Genomic DNA, 20,222 nt, shown 5'->3' with positions numbered 1-20,222 from the left:
GAAACTGTGCCATGTAAGAGACCCCGGGTGATGTCACAGGGTCCTCCTGCTGGAGGTGCGAGAGACAGGCCTTTTGCTGGAGGTCTGCAGCTAGCCAGTACAATAAACCCAATTGGCAGAAGGGATGAGCTGCATTTATTATCTAAACTGCATGGTTATACGCTACTTATCGGTTCTCAGGGCTGCTAATGCTCAATCTCAGACTTAATGGTCTACACAGAAACACCCCATTACAGAAAACAGCTTTTTCTCCGACCTTAACCTCTCAGTCTCAGCCTGAAACACTAAAAAAACTGAGCTTTTGGAAGCTGCTCACCAGGAAGGAGGTCTTCAAAATCCTCTTGGAAATTTCTTGGAAAGCTGTGACTGTTTCTCAAGTGAGAAGCCGATTTTTTTGTGTCCAGGAATGTCAGATCTGATGACATGACATCACTGAACTATAAATTTATTTACATTTATTTTATCATTGGAGGTTTGAACAGAAATGCTTGTAGAACCAGTTGAAAAAACAGGACTCCAAGGTCTAGTCCAGTCACCTGCCCTTTGTAGGTGCTTTTGAGGGTGCACAGGGGTTAGCATGGGCACGCCGACCAGTCTGCAGTTATTCAGCAGAGAGCACATTTGGAAAAGCACTTGGACTAATAAAGCAGCGTTTCAGGAGCAGTGCAGATCTGTTACTCTGGCCTTTTAAAAAATCTCTTTTTTAGAGATATGGACAATTATGGACAGTCGTTAGTTGCGGCCCTAATTTTAAACTGCAGCGTATAAGCGGACGTGGCAATCTTGCTGACTCATTCCGTGACAAACTGAGAGTGACGCTCGCGTGGAGCACAGCTGCGGCACGTCAAGCTCGCATCGCCGACTCCGAGGAATCGTCCTGATGAAGCTTTTCTTGCCTAACAAATCAGTGAGAGAGAGAGAGAGAAATAGGAGAGAGTGTAAGTGATGGAGAGAGGGAAAGTAAGTGAGAGATTTCACAAAAATGAATCATTTGGACTGTTAAGGGTCCATCTGTGCACAGTTTGCTTCCTCGCCATGGTTCAAGCCGCTCCGATAAGAACTTGCCCGGCGTTTGACAAATCTGGCGAATGCAGCTTCACCCTCTGAACTCACGACAGAATGCTATTTCTGTGTGTTTTTAGCTGCATTTGACAAAACAGTGCTCAGTCATACCTCATAAGACTCATCTGCTGTAGCTCTGGGAGTGTGTCCTCAGCTCTCCTATAGCATGCAGCGCTAGTGCAGTGATTAGCCGCTGTTTGGCAATGACTCTGACATTAGTCTGAGAGTGGCTCACAAGCCATGACAACTGATCCACATTCTGACATGTTTGCAGGGGCTGCTCGTGGCCATCTTATACTGCTTTGTCAACAAAGAGGTGAGTTGGAAGCTCTTGTTTTTCTTTAGCATGCGGGCCCATGTGGATCTCTGGATTTAAAATAAAAAACCTAACCCTAACCCTAACCCTAACCTAACCCTAACCCTAACCTAACCCTAACCCTAACCCTAACCCTAACCTAACCTACCCTAACCCTAACCTAACCCTAACCCTAACCCTAACCTAACCCTAACCCTAACCCTAACCTAACCCTAACCCTAACCTAACCCTAACCCTAACCTAACCCTAACCTAACCTAACCTAACCCTAACCCTAACCTAACCCTAACCCTAACCTAACCCTAACCTAACCCTAACCCTAACCTAACCCTAACCTAACTTAACCTAACCCTAACCTAACCCTAACCCTAACCCTAACCTAACCCTAACCTAACCCTAACCCTAACCTAACCCTAACCCTAACCCTAACCTAACCCTAACCCTAACCCTAACCTAACCTAACCCTAACCCTAACATAACAGCTTCAAAACTATTGTGAGCTCCTCTGTCCTGTAATGGGGGAATAGCACTGCTATCGTTGCTACTCCAGGCTTAGCTTGCCGCTAACTGTACTGTGTAACTTTAGAGAAATGTGCACTTTTTAACGTTGCGTAACCAGAGTCATATTTGAGTAAAATTCCTGTAATATTACTCTACCACTTCAGTCCACATGCTTCTTTCGCTTTCAGTGCCAGCTGCGTATCTCTCAGCTTGTCCAGAAATGCTTGTAGTGTGCAGACACTTCCACTTCCCAACTGTAGGGGGAGAAAAGGAGCAGGAAATACCAGTTCTCCATTTGATTCTTTAATTTATTTAACAATTTTAAACAATTGACTATACTAATCTAACATAAATATTAACATAATAATGTGTGTTGCACTTGAAGTGATAAAGCATAGCTAGGACAACATATATATATATATATAAAATTTCCTGTAACCATCGGCACTGCACTTTCGGCTTTTTTTTTTCTTCTAATTTTTCCAGACATGAGTAGCTTCTCTTTTCTCCTTTCTGTTTTGCATTGCATTTTGGGAGAGTGTGTCCCAGTGTCCAATGATTTTACGTATGCATTGTGGGTATTTGCGTATACTCAATTTCAACACCTTCATCTATGTGACATACTACATACGTGTGGGTTTGGTAGGTCAGTACACTAAATATTAACATTGGACCCATTTTGCAGTAACAGGAAGTGATAAAGCATAGCTAGGACAACTCCTGTCGCCATCGCCGCTACTACTCAAAGACCACAGTAGTATTACTAATTAGTTCACAGTTTTCTCAGCTTGTCCAGACATGCATGTAAGTGTACATGTAATTCCACACAATGCTGCTTTGAAAGTCAACGAAACCGTCACTTACACTTACATACAGTATTTATACAGTATCTTTACACCCTCCTCTGTGTAAAATGACATTATTATTTTTTTTATTATTGACCCCAGTTGTCGTACTGACCTTTTCTCCTCCCTCGCTGAGCTTAGGTGCAGTCTGAGATCCTGAAGAGGTGGAAACGATGGAAACTGGGGAAGGACATCGAAGAAGAATACCGCCACACCTACAGCAACACGGCTCAGGTCACCAACAGCATGCTCGTCCACGCCCCAGCCAAATCCAGGCTGCCGGACATTGCCCGCTTGGCTTCTCCCCTGTCCAGCCCAGAGGAGAAACACCTGCTGGTCGTCGGCTGTCAGAACGGCATGGACCTCCAGCAGAGGGTGCAGTTCACCCCCCTGCCACACGAGGGTGGCGCCAACAGCGGCCCGGCGGAGGACTGTGAGCCGGCTCTTAAAGTGCAGTGTAATAGGTGTCCACAAGGGAGTGATGAGAGCAACCTGTGAGCGGGAAGGGGTGTGTTTGTGTGTGTGTGTGTGTGTGTGTCGCAGTGATGGTTCCTGCCTGGCCTGTGCTCCGTTCACACTCTCAGTCTGGCTCAACCTGGCCCTGAGCCCGCCGTCCGAGCAGCAAGGAGACGTGTGTGTGTGGATGTGTTTTTATGTGTGTATTTCCTCAAGTGTGGAGGTGAGCATGCACTCAAACATGTGTGCTCAAGTACAAGTGTGTGTGTGTGTGTGTGTGTGTATGTGTGTGTGTGCTCTTTTAGAGAGTGCATAAGCACCCCTGCTGCTGCTCAGTGTGAAGGACGTTCCGGTCAGCTGCCGATTCTTCGTGAAAAGGTGGTCGGTTTAACCAGTTCAGCGCACTCTGACACCACATGACCACACCTTTCAGTGCACTGACCTGAACGAAGGAGTGTGATGACCAAACACCAGCAGAGGATATCTGCTCTAACTCAAATGACACAGACACCGGGATTCAACCTTCTAGTCTCCATAACTGTCAATGGTTGCCAGTTTGGGTTTGGTACGAAGGACTGTGGCCCTAAATGACTGCTGGCTACCAAACTGGCAGAATCCCCGACCAGGATACAGAAACAGGGCTCATCATGGAATCCTTGATATCAATACCAAACCATGAAGAAACAAGAGAGGATACTTAACAGGGATTTCCAGTGGTTCCTTGGGACATTAAAGCATTCCTGAAGCCCTAATCACAGTAATTCCAAATATGGATGATTCCTGAAGATATGAAGAAATAATTTATGAGCATGAACTCACATCTACAGACTCTTAATCATCAAAACAATTGTCTGTGCTTCTCTAATTTTAGCTTCGTCTTCAGCTCTAGCTGTTGTCTTCACTTGTCTGAAGGGTTCTCAGAAACGAAGAGACTTTTTGTTTTTGGTATTTGTGAAACCTGCACGGTTCGGTTCTTTCTGCTCCCTTTTTTGTGTTGTAGATGTTGTCGGATCATATTGAAGTCAAGCAGATCAAGCAGTTCTGAAAGTGTGCCTTTTCTTTCCAGAAGTGTTGGGAAACAAGTACTCGGAGAAAGACATCATTCAAGTGTGGTTAAGGAGCTGACCGTCTTGCGCTGAGCTTCATGTTTTGCTCTAAGGCAGGGCTGCACAATATGAACAAAATCCTGTGCTGAAGTTACTAGGGCTGGGTATTGGCAAAAACCTGGTGATTTGATGCTTATCACAGTATAGGGGTTAATGAATCTGTAGATTCCAACTTCCAACATCCCAAACTGGGACCTGTTCTTTATATTGTGCACTACTTTGGGGTTTTTCGACATTTTGTAGCAGTGTCTAAAAATGAAGTGCTGAATTGTCAGTGCACCATAACAATCCCACAATGCACTGTAATAAATATATAGTGTACAAATTATATACACTAACCAGTCATGGATTACCCATAATTTATTTGGTTTCAAGATTTTCTCTGAGGAGCTTCTCTGAGGAAAACCGAAGTTCACGCTGTTTATGCAACGCAGTCTACTGTCACACGGCAGTAAGCTACCTTGTCCAATTCTGGTCCCTATATAGTGATCTGGATTTTGAATGTCGTCCCAACAATCACCAGCCATGTGTATGTTTGGAGAAAAAAAGGTGCAGAAATTCATGAAAAGAACACATCTCCAACTGTTAAGCTTTGGGGTTGTGTTGCAGCCAGTGGCACCAAAACCAGCAAATTGTGGAAGCAAACATCACACTCTCTGTACTAAACAAATGCTGAAGATAAAAACGCATGATTTTTAAAGAGCAGCAGTATGAAGGCTTTGCTTTGGCCTTCAGGGTCCCCTGACCTAAACACCATCGAAAATCTGTGGATGGACCTCAAAAGAGCTAGTGCATGCAATAGTTCATCGCTATATGTGGAAGCAATTTGCTAGTTCACAAATAGTAAAATTCCACAGCCCACTTTCAGATCTCAGGATTACGTACAGCTTGTGTGAACAGGACATAATTAATGAATGTTTGGTTTCGTTCAAACCGGGTTGGGAATGCTATGCTGGGGTTGGAATTCAGTATAATAATAAGTAGAAGAATGAATTCCTGATGCAGACAAAGATTAACCAAACATTTTACAGCAGTACTATAATAATTAACACATGATATATTGTGCAGCCCTTCTGTGAGCCTAATATTACTAGCAAGACCTGACTTTACCACACATTAGGTAGGTGGAAGGACAATTATGTGCATTTGCATTTTCCCATCTGTCCCTTCTTATGCAGGCCTAAAAATGATGCTACAATCTGAAATACAAAAGAGAAATCAGTGCACTCGTACAGACTGGCATACCCTCACAGCTGCTATTGCAAACAACAGACTGTGATTAGTTTGCCACACACTTTTATTATACAGTCTAGTTGACATGAACTCCAAGCACATGTTACGTTCAATGCATCATCGTGAATCACAACGATGTGCCAACTGGCACGCAAGCCGCTCTCCCTCAGAGAGGATGCGCACCCGTGCTCTCGCCAAGTAAAAATAGCCACACGGAAAATATACAAATATGTGGAAAAGCTGGAAAGGCTCGAACTCAATGCCCTAATGTGGCGTTCTGCCAGTTCAGGTACATCCATGCTATACGTTCAATACGTGAATCACGCTGTTCAGCTCTTTCCACCTACGTTAGGATGCTACCTGGTTAGTGCTATAAGTGAAGGTAAATTCCACTGTATTTTCCACATTTCTGCATAATTCAGTGGTTGAGATGTAAACACAGTCATTCCGTTGGTTTGGTGTGACATGGTGCTCAGTAGATACATTTACAGACATACTTGTCTTTACAGTGGTGGTGAGAAGAACCAGGAGGAACCAGGATTTGGGAGGAGACTGTAGGACAAGAGGGTGAACTTGGGATGGAGTTCAGGCCGCTTCTGCATTGTGGTAGAAGGCCAGATAAGTGAGCTAGGAATGAGAGAAATGGCTTTATAGCTATATGGATTTAAATGAAAGTGACGGGGTGGTGATGGGTTTGTGAAAACGAGGTACGAACGAGGTAGAAGCAAAATTTGTAAGATGTTCGATTGGAAGGAGGAGGGGTTTCAGTTGTGTTCCTCCTCTCAGAATTCAGCTAGTTCATAACTCCAGCCATTCTGAATGCACCACACTGTTCTGCATGTTTTAAAATCTAAAAAAATGTTAAAAATATAAACGTCTACCTTAAAACAGTGTCTCAGACATCACGCAATATATCTGTAACCATTTACAGTAACGTCTGTAACCACCACTGTGAACAATTTTAACTGAGCATTTCACACCAAACCCACTCTGAAAGACTTTATATATATATTGAAGAATTAATAGGATAAATTTGGGGCAAAGAAATCCTAACATTCCTGAAAATAGGAATTTTTGTCATTATCCAATATTTTTCATGTTCACATAAACTGGATCAGTATAACAGAGACTTAAAATGTTTACATCTGTACGATTACAAATGCAGTAAAATGAAAAACAGGCTGATGTTTAAGAGCCTTAATAGCCTTTTACCTTTAGCAATCACCTTTCAATATCGAAATGGAGTCCACTGTCATTGTATATCCCTCCTTTTTATGTCTTTGTGGCGTTTGGAATGTAGGTTTAGAGCAAGGGCTTTACGTTACACTGCTAAAAGGAAAAAAAAACAGTATCTTGGCAAGTCAAAATACACTTCAAGTGAAATATATCTAATAATTCTCATTATGAGCTTGTTTTATAACATTTGCTATTTTAAAGCAGTGCTTCTTGAAACAGGCCTCAGGGCCTCCCAGATGGTCCACATCATTACTCTAACCCAACTCCCGACATGTATGGATAGAGCAAAAATGTGGACCGCCTGGGGGGCCCTGAGGACCGGTTCAAGAACCACTGATTTACAGTTATTTTATGAAATGGAATGACCTTATTGCTCTGTCAGGTAGTTTTACACCCTTTAAGCATGTTTGTTTTGTACCTTTTACTGCAGTAAGATTCATTTCACTTGATAAAGTAATGAAAAACCATATCAAATCATCTTGTCCAAATCAAATTGTCTAGAAATTGGTTGATTTATCTCATGGTAATCTCACAAGAAGCTCATGAATGAGGAATATTTGCTATATTATGTTCTGACTGAAAACATTAAAGAAACAGATTGACCAAAAAATCGAAAGAATGTGATTTAGAGACCTAAATCCCCGATGCAGCCAATCAGCCAAGACATGTTAAGTATCTGAAGTTTGCTTCCGAAGTTTAGAATGGGAGATGCTAGACTAACATTGCTAACTAAAACACTGGACCTAGATAGTCACCAAGCTTGTGTTGGTAAAAACACGTCCCAAAAAGGCTTCTGATACCAAAACACATGCAGATCTACAATACTAGATGTTCATGCAGGCATTTTGAGTGACCGGTACTACTTTTACCTCTGCACAATGTGTGGTATCATTCCACACACCGCAATCCAATAGCAGGACGTTATGCAGATAACAAATAATATAGCTACATATTTAAATAAGCTCAATCTGTGCCACTTTGTGCTGTTCGTAGCTCCCCCTAGCACTAGCAATGCCCCCGACAATAGGAGGGTAAGGACTTACCCACCTGTCTCCTCCGCCAACAGCTCCTTTCAACAACACACTTGCAGGAAAGCACCAGCTAACAGACGTCTGAGCTGCCCAACATCTCTTAAGGGCCACGAGGGGAGAGAGCACCATCTACCTGCCTGGAGAGAGCAGGGCCAGTTGTGCTCTATAAGACTCTGGCTGCTGATGGCAAAGCAGCATGGCTCGGGATTCAAACCCGTGATCCCCGGTGCCAGATCGGGCAGCGCATTAGACCGCTGAGCCACTTGTACTTGAGATTGAGGTGTAGATGCGATTGGTGACCATCTAAGACCACGGTTTGTTAGCAACATTAGCCTAGCATCTTCTGTTGTCAATGAAAGAAACCGATGTCAGATATCAAACATGTCTCAACATGCCCGCTGCTTCTGGGGTCAGTGATATATCATGTTCATGGGATTTGTCGCCGAGCTACTCCTTTAAATGGGCTTAGTGCCAGATCAGGTACTTCCATGCTATACTGTAGGCTCCTCACAGCTCCCTAAATCACATTCCTCGTTTTACTCCTTGCGTTAGCATGGCAGCTGTCATGATGGGTGCTGTGATAAAAGGGGAATTCCACAGATGTTTCAAATTCCGACCTGCTACTACAGTATATTGCCTACAGTTAAGATGCCTGCTGGAGCTGAATGACAGTTCTGAACAAACTTCACTCTGAAGCTGATCAAAACATGTTTCTTTTTGTCATTCTGAAACTTTCAGACATTCCTCTGCAGTCCAGACGTGTAAACTCAGTGCTATCCTGTGTGGCTTAATGTAAACTTGGAGCTGTGGCTCCTCATTGCTCCATCAGACTGCAGATGAGGACAATGAGGACAGCTAGTGTGCGACTCTGAGGGACTATTTGCACAATGTTAATTTATAATTGTGAAAAAATGTAGATATCTGTACATCATTACTGAGGTTTATAACAACAGATGTTTGTCTATAGTGTGTGTGTATGTGTATGTGTGATGGGGGTGATTTCGTGCTTGTGTGGGCCTCCAGGAGGCAACGCGGGGAAGCCTACCTTGGTGCTCAGAATAGCATCCTTCTTCTGCGCTACCAGAAAGACCAGAGGTTTACCTCCACAGAGAGGAGATGATTCACCCTCAGATCTGCTCCGGGGGCAAAACGGATGCGGCTGTTTCGTAATGTTCTCGTAGGCGCAGTACTCGCGATCGCAATTTTGGAGAGAAGTCGGATGCTTTCTCTCCAAAAAAGGGAAATTCTTTATCGCCATGAGGGATCAAAAGCCGTGAACTTCTCTATCTGGGCTTGTTCTCCAAGGCTTCGCAGGCCAGGCTCGGTGGGCTGAGCTAATTTAGGTTGCTTACAGAAATGCTGTCATTTAACGCTAGCCAAGCATGAGGGAGGGAATAAATCATGCATATGCTGCTCTGCTTTCCCCCCCCATCTGCACCTCGCCTGAGTCGCAGGCCTTCTTGTCCCATGTGCGAACAGAAATGCTGACAAAACCCAGAGACCCTAAGACCCCGTGCCCTGAAAAACGGGACGCTTGAGTTAAATGTAAGCGCCATTTCCACAGTTCTTTCAGTGTCTTTCAGGTGATTTACGTTTGGCTATTACTGACCTGTCCATGCTCTGCACACAAGTATGTTCAGCCATAGCCTGTGTAAAAATCCCATTAAATTTAATGAGAATGCATAACACTTAAACCCGCAGTGCATTATCAGTGTCAGCTGATATTTCTTTTGCCGCAGTTTAAACAGAGTGAATGAACCCCTTTTAGCGCGGCCAGTCCATCTGTGTCATCTCCAATCTGCTACGACAGCAGAATGCAAAAGCCGAATTTATTGTTAATTAAAGTGTCTTAAGAAAGAGATGCGTTTTAGTTCAGATAAACAGGCTGTGACCGAATTAGATCCCTGTTTACATTTACATTTTGGGGCAAATCCAACGCTGATTCTGAGTACACTCCCTCAATGCTCCCACAATTTCTAGTGAACGGCATGACAATACATGAGCTAAATGTGGAGCAAAATGCATTGTGAGACTCTTAGAGTCTGTTCACACCTGGCATTAACAGCGCTTTCGGTAATCGGATCACATTCGGATTGCACCTGTCTGCAAGAAAAGCCAGGTGTAATCACCCCCAAGAAGTGATCGGATTATGATCAGATCAGTGCTGATGAGAAGCCGTTCGTGGGAAAGTAAAATCGGATCACCTGGTCTCACTGGAGACACATTTTCATGTCAAGTGTAAACAGAATCCGGTCAAAGTAGATCCAGATACTAAACTCATGTTAATGCCAGGTGTGAACAAGCTCTTTATCACTAAGCAGACAGACAGTGGAATGACATTTGCTCATATTAGTGAGTGGATGCCATTATTTTCAGATATTGACCCATGTAGTTCATTAACAGTTGGTTTAGGTTGCTCAGCAACATAACAGTCAAAGATTCTTTCATGAACAGCACAATGCTTTTACTGATTCAGAGGTCCGAACCAAGGTTGATCTTTTTGTTAGATTGTATTTCGTCTGTTAGTTTTGGTTACACACTGTGAGCGCTTTAAAGAAGCGCGCCTACGTCCCGGCGTCATCACTTTTGCGGGCTGAATCTACCCATTCTTGACACTCATTGTTTTGTTCATGGACATACGTTCACTTCGTTAATTCTTTCTTGATAATATTATGGTATTTATACTAGCAGCACCAAACTTCAGGTACTAGCCTGTACAGTACCAGCAAGAGTAACAAGCTTGTCCTGCAGCAATTAAATCATAGCCGATTGAGAGGGAAAGACGGCAAGCAGTCCTGCGAGCCTAACAAACCAGACCATGGTTCACTTAACCCGGACTGATACCACCTCTTGTGGAGGAACAAATTGGGATCGCAGCACCTTTCACGTCTACTATTTTGGTAGGTGTGAACGCGCCCAGAGTTCAGGTCGTGTAAAGATTTTTAGAAATGCTTTAAACACGACTCAGCCACTCATATGTATGTTTATGCGGCCAGTGCTTGACGCAGTAATAATGAGGAAGCAGTTTAGACTAAATAGTCCTAAATGGTCCCTCCCTACAATGAGGGAGTAGGGATCTATTTGAGTCACAGCCATAGTAATCCTTCAAAAAAATCTTCTTTAGAGAATTTTCTGATTTTTTTCTTTAGAAACAAATCTAATAACAATCTGTATTATTAAAAAATACGTTCTTTAATTTGATCCTAACCTTTTAATAGCCTCACTCTTATCAAACTGTAAGATATCATGAAGGTCAGCCTCTAAATTGGTCAGTTTAAAAAGCTCATTTATTTGAAGTAGCGTACATTAAATGTACAAGATTAAAAAAGAGCTTATTTAATTCAGCAAATCAACAAAGATCATTAGGTCATTATTTTTAGGTCTATGTACAGCACAATCAGCCTCGCAACAGCAGCTACATAAGAGCACATTTGTAGGTGGAGCATGGAGTGGTCTAAGTTAGTAAATAATTTCCAAAGAACTAACTTTACAGGAAATGAAAGAACAAATTAAGGTAAGAATTTGTTATAAATAATTTGGGACGTTTTCTGTTGTTCTATTCCTCATAACAGTTTTGACACAATGTAAAGGGCAGCTGTCAGTGATGTGAATCTCTCCTGTCCCTCTGATCTCCAGACTAATGTAAAGAAAGAAGGGCAGTGTATGAAGGTACAGTGTCTCTGTGTCCTATCTGTCACATTGTTGAATGAAGTGCTTGGCGTGCAGTGGGCTTTTTTAGATGTAATGGAACATTGTAGTAGACTGATCACTGTCTCTGTTCTTTGCCACCTGAAGATGTCCAGATTTGTCAGCATTTTAATGCAGCTGAGCTAGCAGCCCACCCCCTACCCTAGACTGAAAAAAGGGATTGAAATGTTCCACCTGAATAAAATACATGAACATCAACACAATTTCTTCCCCCAAAAAAGTTCTTCTAAGCTGTGCTCGGTTCAGTCAGCTCAATGTAACGCCTTTTTAATGTGTATATTATTGCAGGACTGGTGGAGAGGGCCCTGGAGCCCTGGGTCTATTCTCACTTTCCGCAGCTATGTCTAACTGAGCTTAGCATGTATCTTTATGAAGACATGGTACGCCGTTGTCGCATCAAAATGGACCTGCAGGTGGTGAGGCGATGGGACTCTCATGCTGTAGATAGAGCCACTGTGCTTGTGTACGGTTTTGCATAGGATGTCGTGTCTATATTGTGAAAAAAATAAATACATGTATGAAATCCATGAAATTGTACTGTCTCCTGAATGCAATTGTTGAGAACTATCAAACATATGAAGTGAGTTATTCAAGCCCCTCCCACACCTTACCAAGACACGGCCACAGCTTAATTAACTCATTCCCACATCTTACCAAGTCATGGCCACTACTTAATTACAACTTAATTAACTCATTCCCACACCTTACCAAGACACGGCCACAGCTTAATTAACTCATTCCCACATCTTACCAAGTCATGGCCACAATTTAATTACAACATAATTATCCCATTCCCACATCCTACCAAACCCTGGCCGCAACTTAATTACAACTTAATTATCCCATTCCCACAGCTTACTAAGTCATTGCCACAACTTAATTAACTCATTCCCACATCTTACCAAGTCATGGCCACAACTTAAATACAACTTAATTAACTCATTCCAACATCTTACCAAGTCATGGCCACAACTTAATTAACTCATTCCCACATCTTACCAAGTCATGGCCACAATTTAATTACAACATAATTATCCCATTCCCACATCTTACCAAACCCTGGCCACAACTTAATTACAACTTAATTATCCCATTCCCACATCTTACCAAGTCATGGCCACAACTTAATTACAACTTAATTAACTCATTCCCACATCTTACCAAGTCATGGCCACAACTTAATGATCTCATTCCCACATCTTACCAAGTCATGGCCACTACTTAATTACAACTTAATTATCCCATTCCCACACCTTACTAAGTCATGGCCACAACTTAATTAACTCATTCCCACATCTTACCAAACCCTGGCCACAACTTAATTACAACTTAATTAACTCATTCCCACACTTTACTAAGTCATTGCCACAACTGAATTAACTCATTCCCACATCTTACCAAGTCATGGCCACAACTTAATTACAACTTAATTAACTCATTCCCACATCTTATCAAGTCATGGCCACTACTTAATTACAACTTAATTAACTCATTCCCACACCTTACTAAGTCATGGCCACAACTTAATTATCTAAATTTCATGATTTACTAAGTCATGGCCAGAACTAAGCCATGGAAGCAACTTAGCAACTTCAGCTTTGGCACAGACAATGTGAGAAGATGTGAAATACCCCTGCACCCTTCTGGCACCTTCACTGCTTCACTCCAGAATGATGATAATCTTAGCAAAAAGGCTTCAAAACAAACATTCGGAACAAATCTCGCTGCTTGTGTTTCAGGCTGGAGTCAGAGCGAGGCGCGTCCGAGTGGAATGGCCATGAATATTTCAGCGGTGAATGCGTTCAGAGGTGGCTACGCTAATCCCAGTGTTTATCTCTGGTCCTTATAAGGCCACAGGCCAAGCTTCTGTCCTGCGCTCGATAGAGAGGATTCTGTCTGTTTCAGTGTAAACACCCTGAGTTATTCTGTTTTTCCTTGCCTTGCTCCAGGGTGTTTGTCCCAGCCGGCCATGGAGGAGCCCAGCTGGAGCAGCAGAGAAAAGGGCACCCAGTGGAAACACAGATGTGTGCTGGGTCTACCCAGCATGATAAACTACGGCTACAGTCAGGAGGATTCTCCGGGCCGGTTTGTCTTTGACAGGAAAGAGCTGATAATGGAGAATTCATACTGATGCTGTAATACAGTTCAAGACTGTGTAACCTGTGTGGAAAAAACAGGCCACCGAAAGCTTGATGGTCTAATGAAGTTGTGACATGTGAGTTAAACTAATCTCAAAGGAAAGGAAAACTGGGACGTGACTGTGTATATTCCTGTCCCTATCAATTACAATAGAAATGGAATAAAACAGTGCTTTAGAATTAGCATTCTGACATCAAGCTCTCATTTACTGCTATTTGTCATGATGCACTATTTGGACAGACGTTTTGGGACACACCCCTTAATCACTCAGTTCAGGTGTTTCATTCAGTCCCATTGCTACAGGTGTATAAAATCAAGCCCCTAGCCATGCAGCCTGCCTTTCCAGACATCAGTGAAAGAACGGGAGGTTCTGAAGAGCTCACTGAACTCCAGCGTGGCTCTGTATGTAATAGGAGACACCGCTGCAACAACAGCAATAAGTCAGCTAGTGAAAATTCCTCTCACCTAGATCTTCCACTATCAACTGTAAGTGATATTATTGAAAAACTGGAGCATTTGGGAATCACAGCAACTAATAGAAGACCACGTAAGGTCCCAGAGCGGGGTCAGGGCCGAGCTCAGAGCACTGTGCAGAAAAGTCTCCAACAATAACTGCAGAGTTCCAGACCTTAAAGCTCCATTTTAATGCCTATGGATTTAGAATGGCACATCATAAAAGCTCCTATATGTGTAATGTGTAAGTGTCCGAATACTTTAGTCCATATAGTGTATGTAAAGTCCTGTAGCACAGGATTGCATCCCTCAGCTTCAACGCTTTTAAAAGTTTTTGGTATCTTTTATTGTGTTTCCCTCCATCAATATTCTCTCACTATAATCCCCAGCATGTATTAAACAGATATGTCAAGCAATGAAAGCCTGTCTGCCTACATAGCCACTGATGTAGAGGCTAATAAACGCAGATGTGATATTCGGCTTCCTACCGCAGATGCTATTATTTCTGCATTAGCCACTTTACAGATACATCATCAGAAAGAGGCTTTTCTCTTCTTTAAACCAGAAAATCTCACTCACAAAACTATCATGGCCACTGTAGCATAGCTTTGTTTTTAGCACTGTTTTGTACTGGGTCAGACCTGACAGTGCTGATATTCTGTTGGCACTGTGTGTGGTTGGCTAACTAGGAGATGATGAAGTTAGCTGTTAGCCTGGCATGGATACCTGCTCACTTCCCTGAGTTGTCCTGTAGACGGTGGCATAAGCAAAGCTGTGTTCATGAGGCCTGGTTATTGTGGATGTAGGGAACAACAGACCAAAGTCCAACCAGAGGCCCTATGTCTTTAGAAAGAGGCAGATGCTTTGCTACCACACCGCCATCTTTGACTAGGGTTGCTGGTGTCTGTACGTTTTGGAATAGTCCGTTTTCTAGTTTTTTTGTGGTGGGATTTGCATTTAAATTACAAACCTGTGTCTTAAAAATGCTTTAATTATTTCTATTGGTCCATTCATCTAGAATTCATCTCACAGTGTACAGAAGCAGCTACAGGGTTCAAACGATGGACAAAAATGGAGATACATGTTTTTTAATGGACAGCAGTGATTTGTAGCTCATGGTTTGTCACTTAGCCCCCTTAACACACCAGGGCTTATTACATACTAAGGTGTATTACTTAGTAACTACTTCGGTGGGCTTCTGTGCAAACTGGTGGGGCTATTCTCTGGTAATAGAAGTTTGTAATAGCACTTTCGGCCCACCGGCGGACCCTAGGTACAAACAGTTTTCCATTCTAGAGCACCTTCAACTTGAGACGGGCCGATCAGTATTTAAAACACTGTTAAACTCAGAGCACCAGCAGGTGCTGTATTGGTGAATTCCCATTCAGAAGATGTCAGACTGGATTTGCACACTGCCTTTAATGGACAAAGTTCAAGTTTAGTGCACGAAGTTCATATTAACCTCTGCTGGTTGAATGAGGAACTGCAGATTGCTGTGACCTTGCGCAAAGCTGCAGCAACTCGCAAAATATGGATCATATTTGATCTGATGAATTATCAGCCAATTGCTGTTCAAATAATTGTAGCCAGGAGACCTGCGTCAGGCTGTGTCTTTTACTGTCCAGCAGATGATGCATATCTAAATATGCATAATAATCAGGCAGACTGCCAACTATGGTGGTCAACTAGTGCCAGCTAGTGCCAGATTCATCAACATACAGTTTGATATGAGACATGAGTAATCATCTTTATTCGACTAAGCATAAACGGTTGTATACTGTATGTGTGTGTGTCTGTGTGTGTGTGTGTGTGTGTGTTGTACAGTTGAGGTCTGTGACCCTTCCAGAATCTTCAAATCACGTTGTTTGTTCGCTCCTCAGCTCGGCGTGACCGTCTCTAAACCTCAGAACGCTGTCGGGATGAAGTAATCCATTATTTCCCCTACAGGCCACAGGGCACAGTCTCCTACCTCGCACCATCCATCACCCTGCATGTCCCTGAGGGGACGGTGGACACTGTCAGCTTGCTTTGTTTAATAGCACAGCTCTGATGTGATCTTTCTGAGCCAAGTTTTTCAACCGTGAGTACTTTTAAACTGTATGTGATATTGTTATTGAAAAAATGGGCATAGACATGGCTGCGTGAGTAAGAACAGTGGACTGATCCAGTAATCTACCCTTTTATAGAAAATACAGTCAAATGACAATCAGTGAAGCATCCTGTCATTAACTGACTAAACAGCAGAAACAACAACCTCTCATGGACAGACGGAAAGATTAAGTGCAGATCCTGCTACAGCATCTCTATTGAGCTCTAGTCATGACTTTGACTGGGCTTTTCCAGAACATTCAGGTGTGGATTTTCTGGCTTTCCTATTTAAGATCATTGTCCTGCTGCATAACCCGATTACGTTTCAGCTTCAGCTCATATGCAGATGAACAAACGGTCTACTTAAGAATTCTCTGAGAGCATAGTTGGTCCTCTTCAGGTGGGTAGATGGCACTCTCTCCCTGCATCACTTTTAAAGCAGTGTTGGCCGGCACAGACGTCTGTTAGCTGGTGCGGTGGAGCTGGGGACGTGGCGCTTCCTCTGAGCGCGTCGGCTGCTTGGCGACAATTGAAAAGAGGCAGTGGCTGGCTTTGCATGTATTGGAGGAGACGTGTGTTAAGTCCATACCTTCCTAGTATTGAGAGCGTTGCTAGTGCTAGGGGGAGCTATGAATGATGATTAGTAGTATCAAATTGGGAGAAAAAAGGGGAACAATTCGACAAAAAAAAGATTTAATACAGAACAGAATTCATGGTCCGAAGGCAACAAAGCGTACACTCTGTGCCACTACCACCACCATGTTTAAAAGCTGTTATGACATCCCTACTGTGAAATGCAGTATTAGCCTTAAGCCACAAACTGTATAATATACTGCATAGTTTATCATGCTCTCTTAAAATGCTGATATGGATTGTTTATTTATTTATTTATTTATTTGTAAATGTCACCTGGGTATTGACTAGCAGTTAGCAGTGCTTTGTGCTTTGCTAAATTCCCATAAATGTCATGTTTGCTCAGGTCTTGTCTTACTGTGGCGTCAGGATTACTGACCATAGCTGAGGCTAGATAGACCTACACTACACTGCCTTCTCCCTGGATTGGCTCTGGTGACTTCTTGGATGATTTGTTGCTGCACCATAGGAGACGGGAGGCCCTTCATGTGAGGGGGGGGGGGGGGTGTAGGATGATTCTAAGTGCCTGTGACTGACAGGGGCCTTAAAATATGCGTTAATTAAATATTTTGGGAGTTGGGGGCCCAGTGTAATATCTTTTTATGGGGCCCAAAATTCTCGGCAGTGGCCCTGTTATGGACATCATAGCAAGCCAACGACTCCTGGAAAGATTCACCAATGGTCCTGGGCCCTCAATTTCTAGATAAGGGCTATAGTTTGGTAAAGCTCTGTACTTTGATTGTGGTCCAGTCTGCTTGTAAAAACTATAAAAAAAGAATTGCTATGGGGTTTATACGTGGTTTATTGGTGATCACATTATCAACGACAGCTAGATCTACATTGTACAAAATTGTCATTTCTGAAGCGGGAAGCGACACACTCAAACTCTCTATTCATGCAGACATCATGTAGGCTATATAAATGATGTGGACAAATTGATTCCCATCATTCAAATCTTTGTGATGATGAAGTGCGCTCGAGTGCTCTCTTCCTCTGCTTGTTCATATCCATGTTGTTGAATAGGAAACAAAATCCTCTCAGCGTTAGCGTGACCCACGGTTCACGGATCAAGCAGATAAGGAAAATGGTGGGCGGAAGGCCACATGCCTGCTGCTTTTGTTTTCCTCCAGCCCTGTGACGTCAGCACATAATTGACTGGGATTGAAATCCTATAACGAGGAGCAATTTTTCATCCGCTATAAATATTGCTGGAAATTGCTCTATGGCTTCCTCCCAGGTTTTTATCAGTGCCAATAAGGCTTAATGGACTCGTCCATGATGTGATCCCTGAGACCGGCTTTACTCTCATAGGTGAAACATGCAGGCTTTCTCTTTTATTGAATTTGGCTTATAGACTTTCTCCATTGGAAACTGGATTGGAATTTGATTTGAAGCTTGGATTAGGATTCAGCTATTATAGGAAAGTGTGGCAGGTCATTTGGGACACATCTTACAGTCTTAGCAAAATAATAAGGCTACATCCCAAATCACACACCTCACACACCTCTGTACTTTACATACTACACTAATGAATGCCCTTCTAATGGTAGTGCACAACATTAACATACTATTTAGTGTGGTAGTATGGGGTACGGGACGCAGCCATAGTCTTCAGTAGCACAGTTCTATGACTTGGCACAATAGCGTGACCCTTTTTGGTGCTATTTCCGTTCAGTAAGTACAACTTACTCATGAGAATTCGAAGAAAATGAAACCCCAAACAGCCGCGCAAGGCCTTGAAGACCACCATAACCACCTGCTCAGGTGAGCAGAACGTACAGCTTTTAAGCTCTGCTCTCATTTCAGAGCTGAAGAAACTCACAGGTGTTCCTATCCATCCTTCCAGTGTGAGATGACACCTCAACACTGGGTCTGATAGCATGTGGAGCTGATCAAGAAGACCTTTAGGGAGCTCCCATGTCTGCGTTACCTTCCGGCTCTCTCCTTTTAATGAGGCTATTATAACAGATCTCTTGGATTCGTCAGCCACACTCTGATATTGTTCACACCTCTCTGTACTCCATGAATCCAATCCAAACTCAGAGTTAATGACTGTCCATTTGTCGGGCCTGACACTGACCGCCAGGCTTTCCTGCTACACACATCAGACCAGCTGCCCACCCACCAAACTGACCACCAAGCTCTCTGGCTACTTCTGCTACCTGTGTCCTATCCTGTTTACATGGACTCTAACTATTTCCTACTATTATTATAATTACTACCCTTAATTACCACCCTTAATATAGTATATTATGCCTATATCAGCACACCAGAGCAGAAGAACAGTCCTGTGTGGTGGTTCAGTGACTTTTTAATCAATACTTTATAAATAGTATGACCAGAGGACGGGTCCCACCCTTGTGAGTCTTGGTTCCTCCCACGGTTTCTTCCTCTGATGTAGTTGGTGTTGTACAATGGATAACGCCACTGCCTGCCAGTGATGCTACCACTCAATGTGGAAGCCTGGGGTTCGATTCCTGGTCTGGGTGACTATGCTTCACTACACCAAAAAAAGTCCTTGGGCAAGTTTCCTAAAACTATATTGGCCCACCTCTGTAGTACTGGTAACCTAGTAAGTTGCTCTGGAAAAGAGCGTCAGCTAAAAGCCACAAATGTGAATAGAAATTGGCTGACCACCCAGAGTCACATCAGAGAGTTACATTAACCACAATTACTTAAAATAGGGAATAACAATAAGTGAATGGATATTTCTAGATAAGACAGAAAGTGAATGATTATTTTATTCCATTTAAAAGTAAAACTTTACTTCACCTGAATCCACCCCAGGGTTTATCCTGAGCCTGGAGAAAAGAGGATTACTGTTTGGTCACAAAAGCTACTAAATGAAGTGGTGTAACTTTTCTCGGCTGGGTGTTATAATAAGGGGGTAAGTGAGACAAAGAGCATCGATATGAATAATTCATGTCTCATTTTGTTTCATTCAGTTTAATCTCTAACGAGGGAGATGATAAACCGCCTCTCAGTAAAGTAAATGAGGGAGTGCTCCGCTGGCCTGCTTCATTTATTATACAGTAACTGAGGATCCTTATTATGCCTACAGAAATCTACAGAAAAATGCTCAGTCAGGGTATCCCACTTTAATGTGACACAGCACATAATCTTGTCATGGATAAATGGATACATGGATACTTTGTAATGCTTAAAAGTTGATTTTAAGGCAATTTGTTTGCATCAGTATTTACTACTAGCCTGAAATCCCAGCGTCCTTATAAATACATTACTGCATTTGCCTAAACTGGCAGTGTAAAGGTCTGGTCTAAGATAGTAAAACGATTTAAATGCTTTGATAGTAAAGCCAGTGTGCATGGTATGTAGTCATTGTCGTGTTTTTTTATTAACTATAATTTGTGTATGTTCTGTATTATACATATTAAATTATATATATTCTGTTTTAT

At 42.7% G+C, this 20,222-nt stretch overlaps 1 protein-coding gene across 2 annotated transcripts in view; it reads left to right on the top strand.

The window, feature by feature from the left end:
* The window catches only part of gcgra (glucagon receptor a), a 122,878-nt gene extending 110,853 nt beyond the window's left edge, over window positions 1-12,025 (top strand). For both annotated transcript variants that reach the window (XM_072675231.1, XM_072675230.1), the window contains exons 13-14: window positions 1,337-1,378; window positions 2,865-12,025. In XM_072675231.1, the coding sequence (XP_072531332.1) occupies window positions 1,337-1,378; window positions 2,865-3,221 (399 nt within the window). In that variant the 3' untranslated portion in view covers window positions 3,222-12,025. The remainder of the gene's footprint in view (window positions 1-1,336; window positions 1,379-2,864) is intronic.
* The last annotated feature ends 8,197 nt before the right edge of the window (window positions 12,026-20,222 follow it).

The sequence above is a fragment of the Salminus brasiliensis genome, chromosome 3 (assembly GCF_030463535.1).
Source record: "Salminus brasiliensis chromosome 3, fSalBra1.hap2, whole genome shotgun sequence".
Lineage (NCBI taxonomy): Eukaryota > Metazoa > Chordata > Actinopteri > Characiformes > Bryconidae > Salminus > Salminus brasiliensis.
Note: the sequence above shows the minus strand (reverse complement) of the source record. Positions and strands in the feature narration are given on the sequence as shown.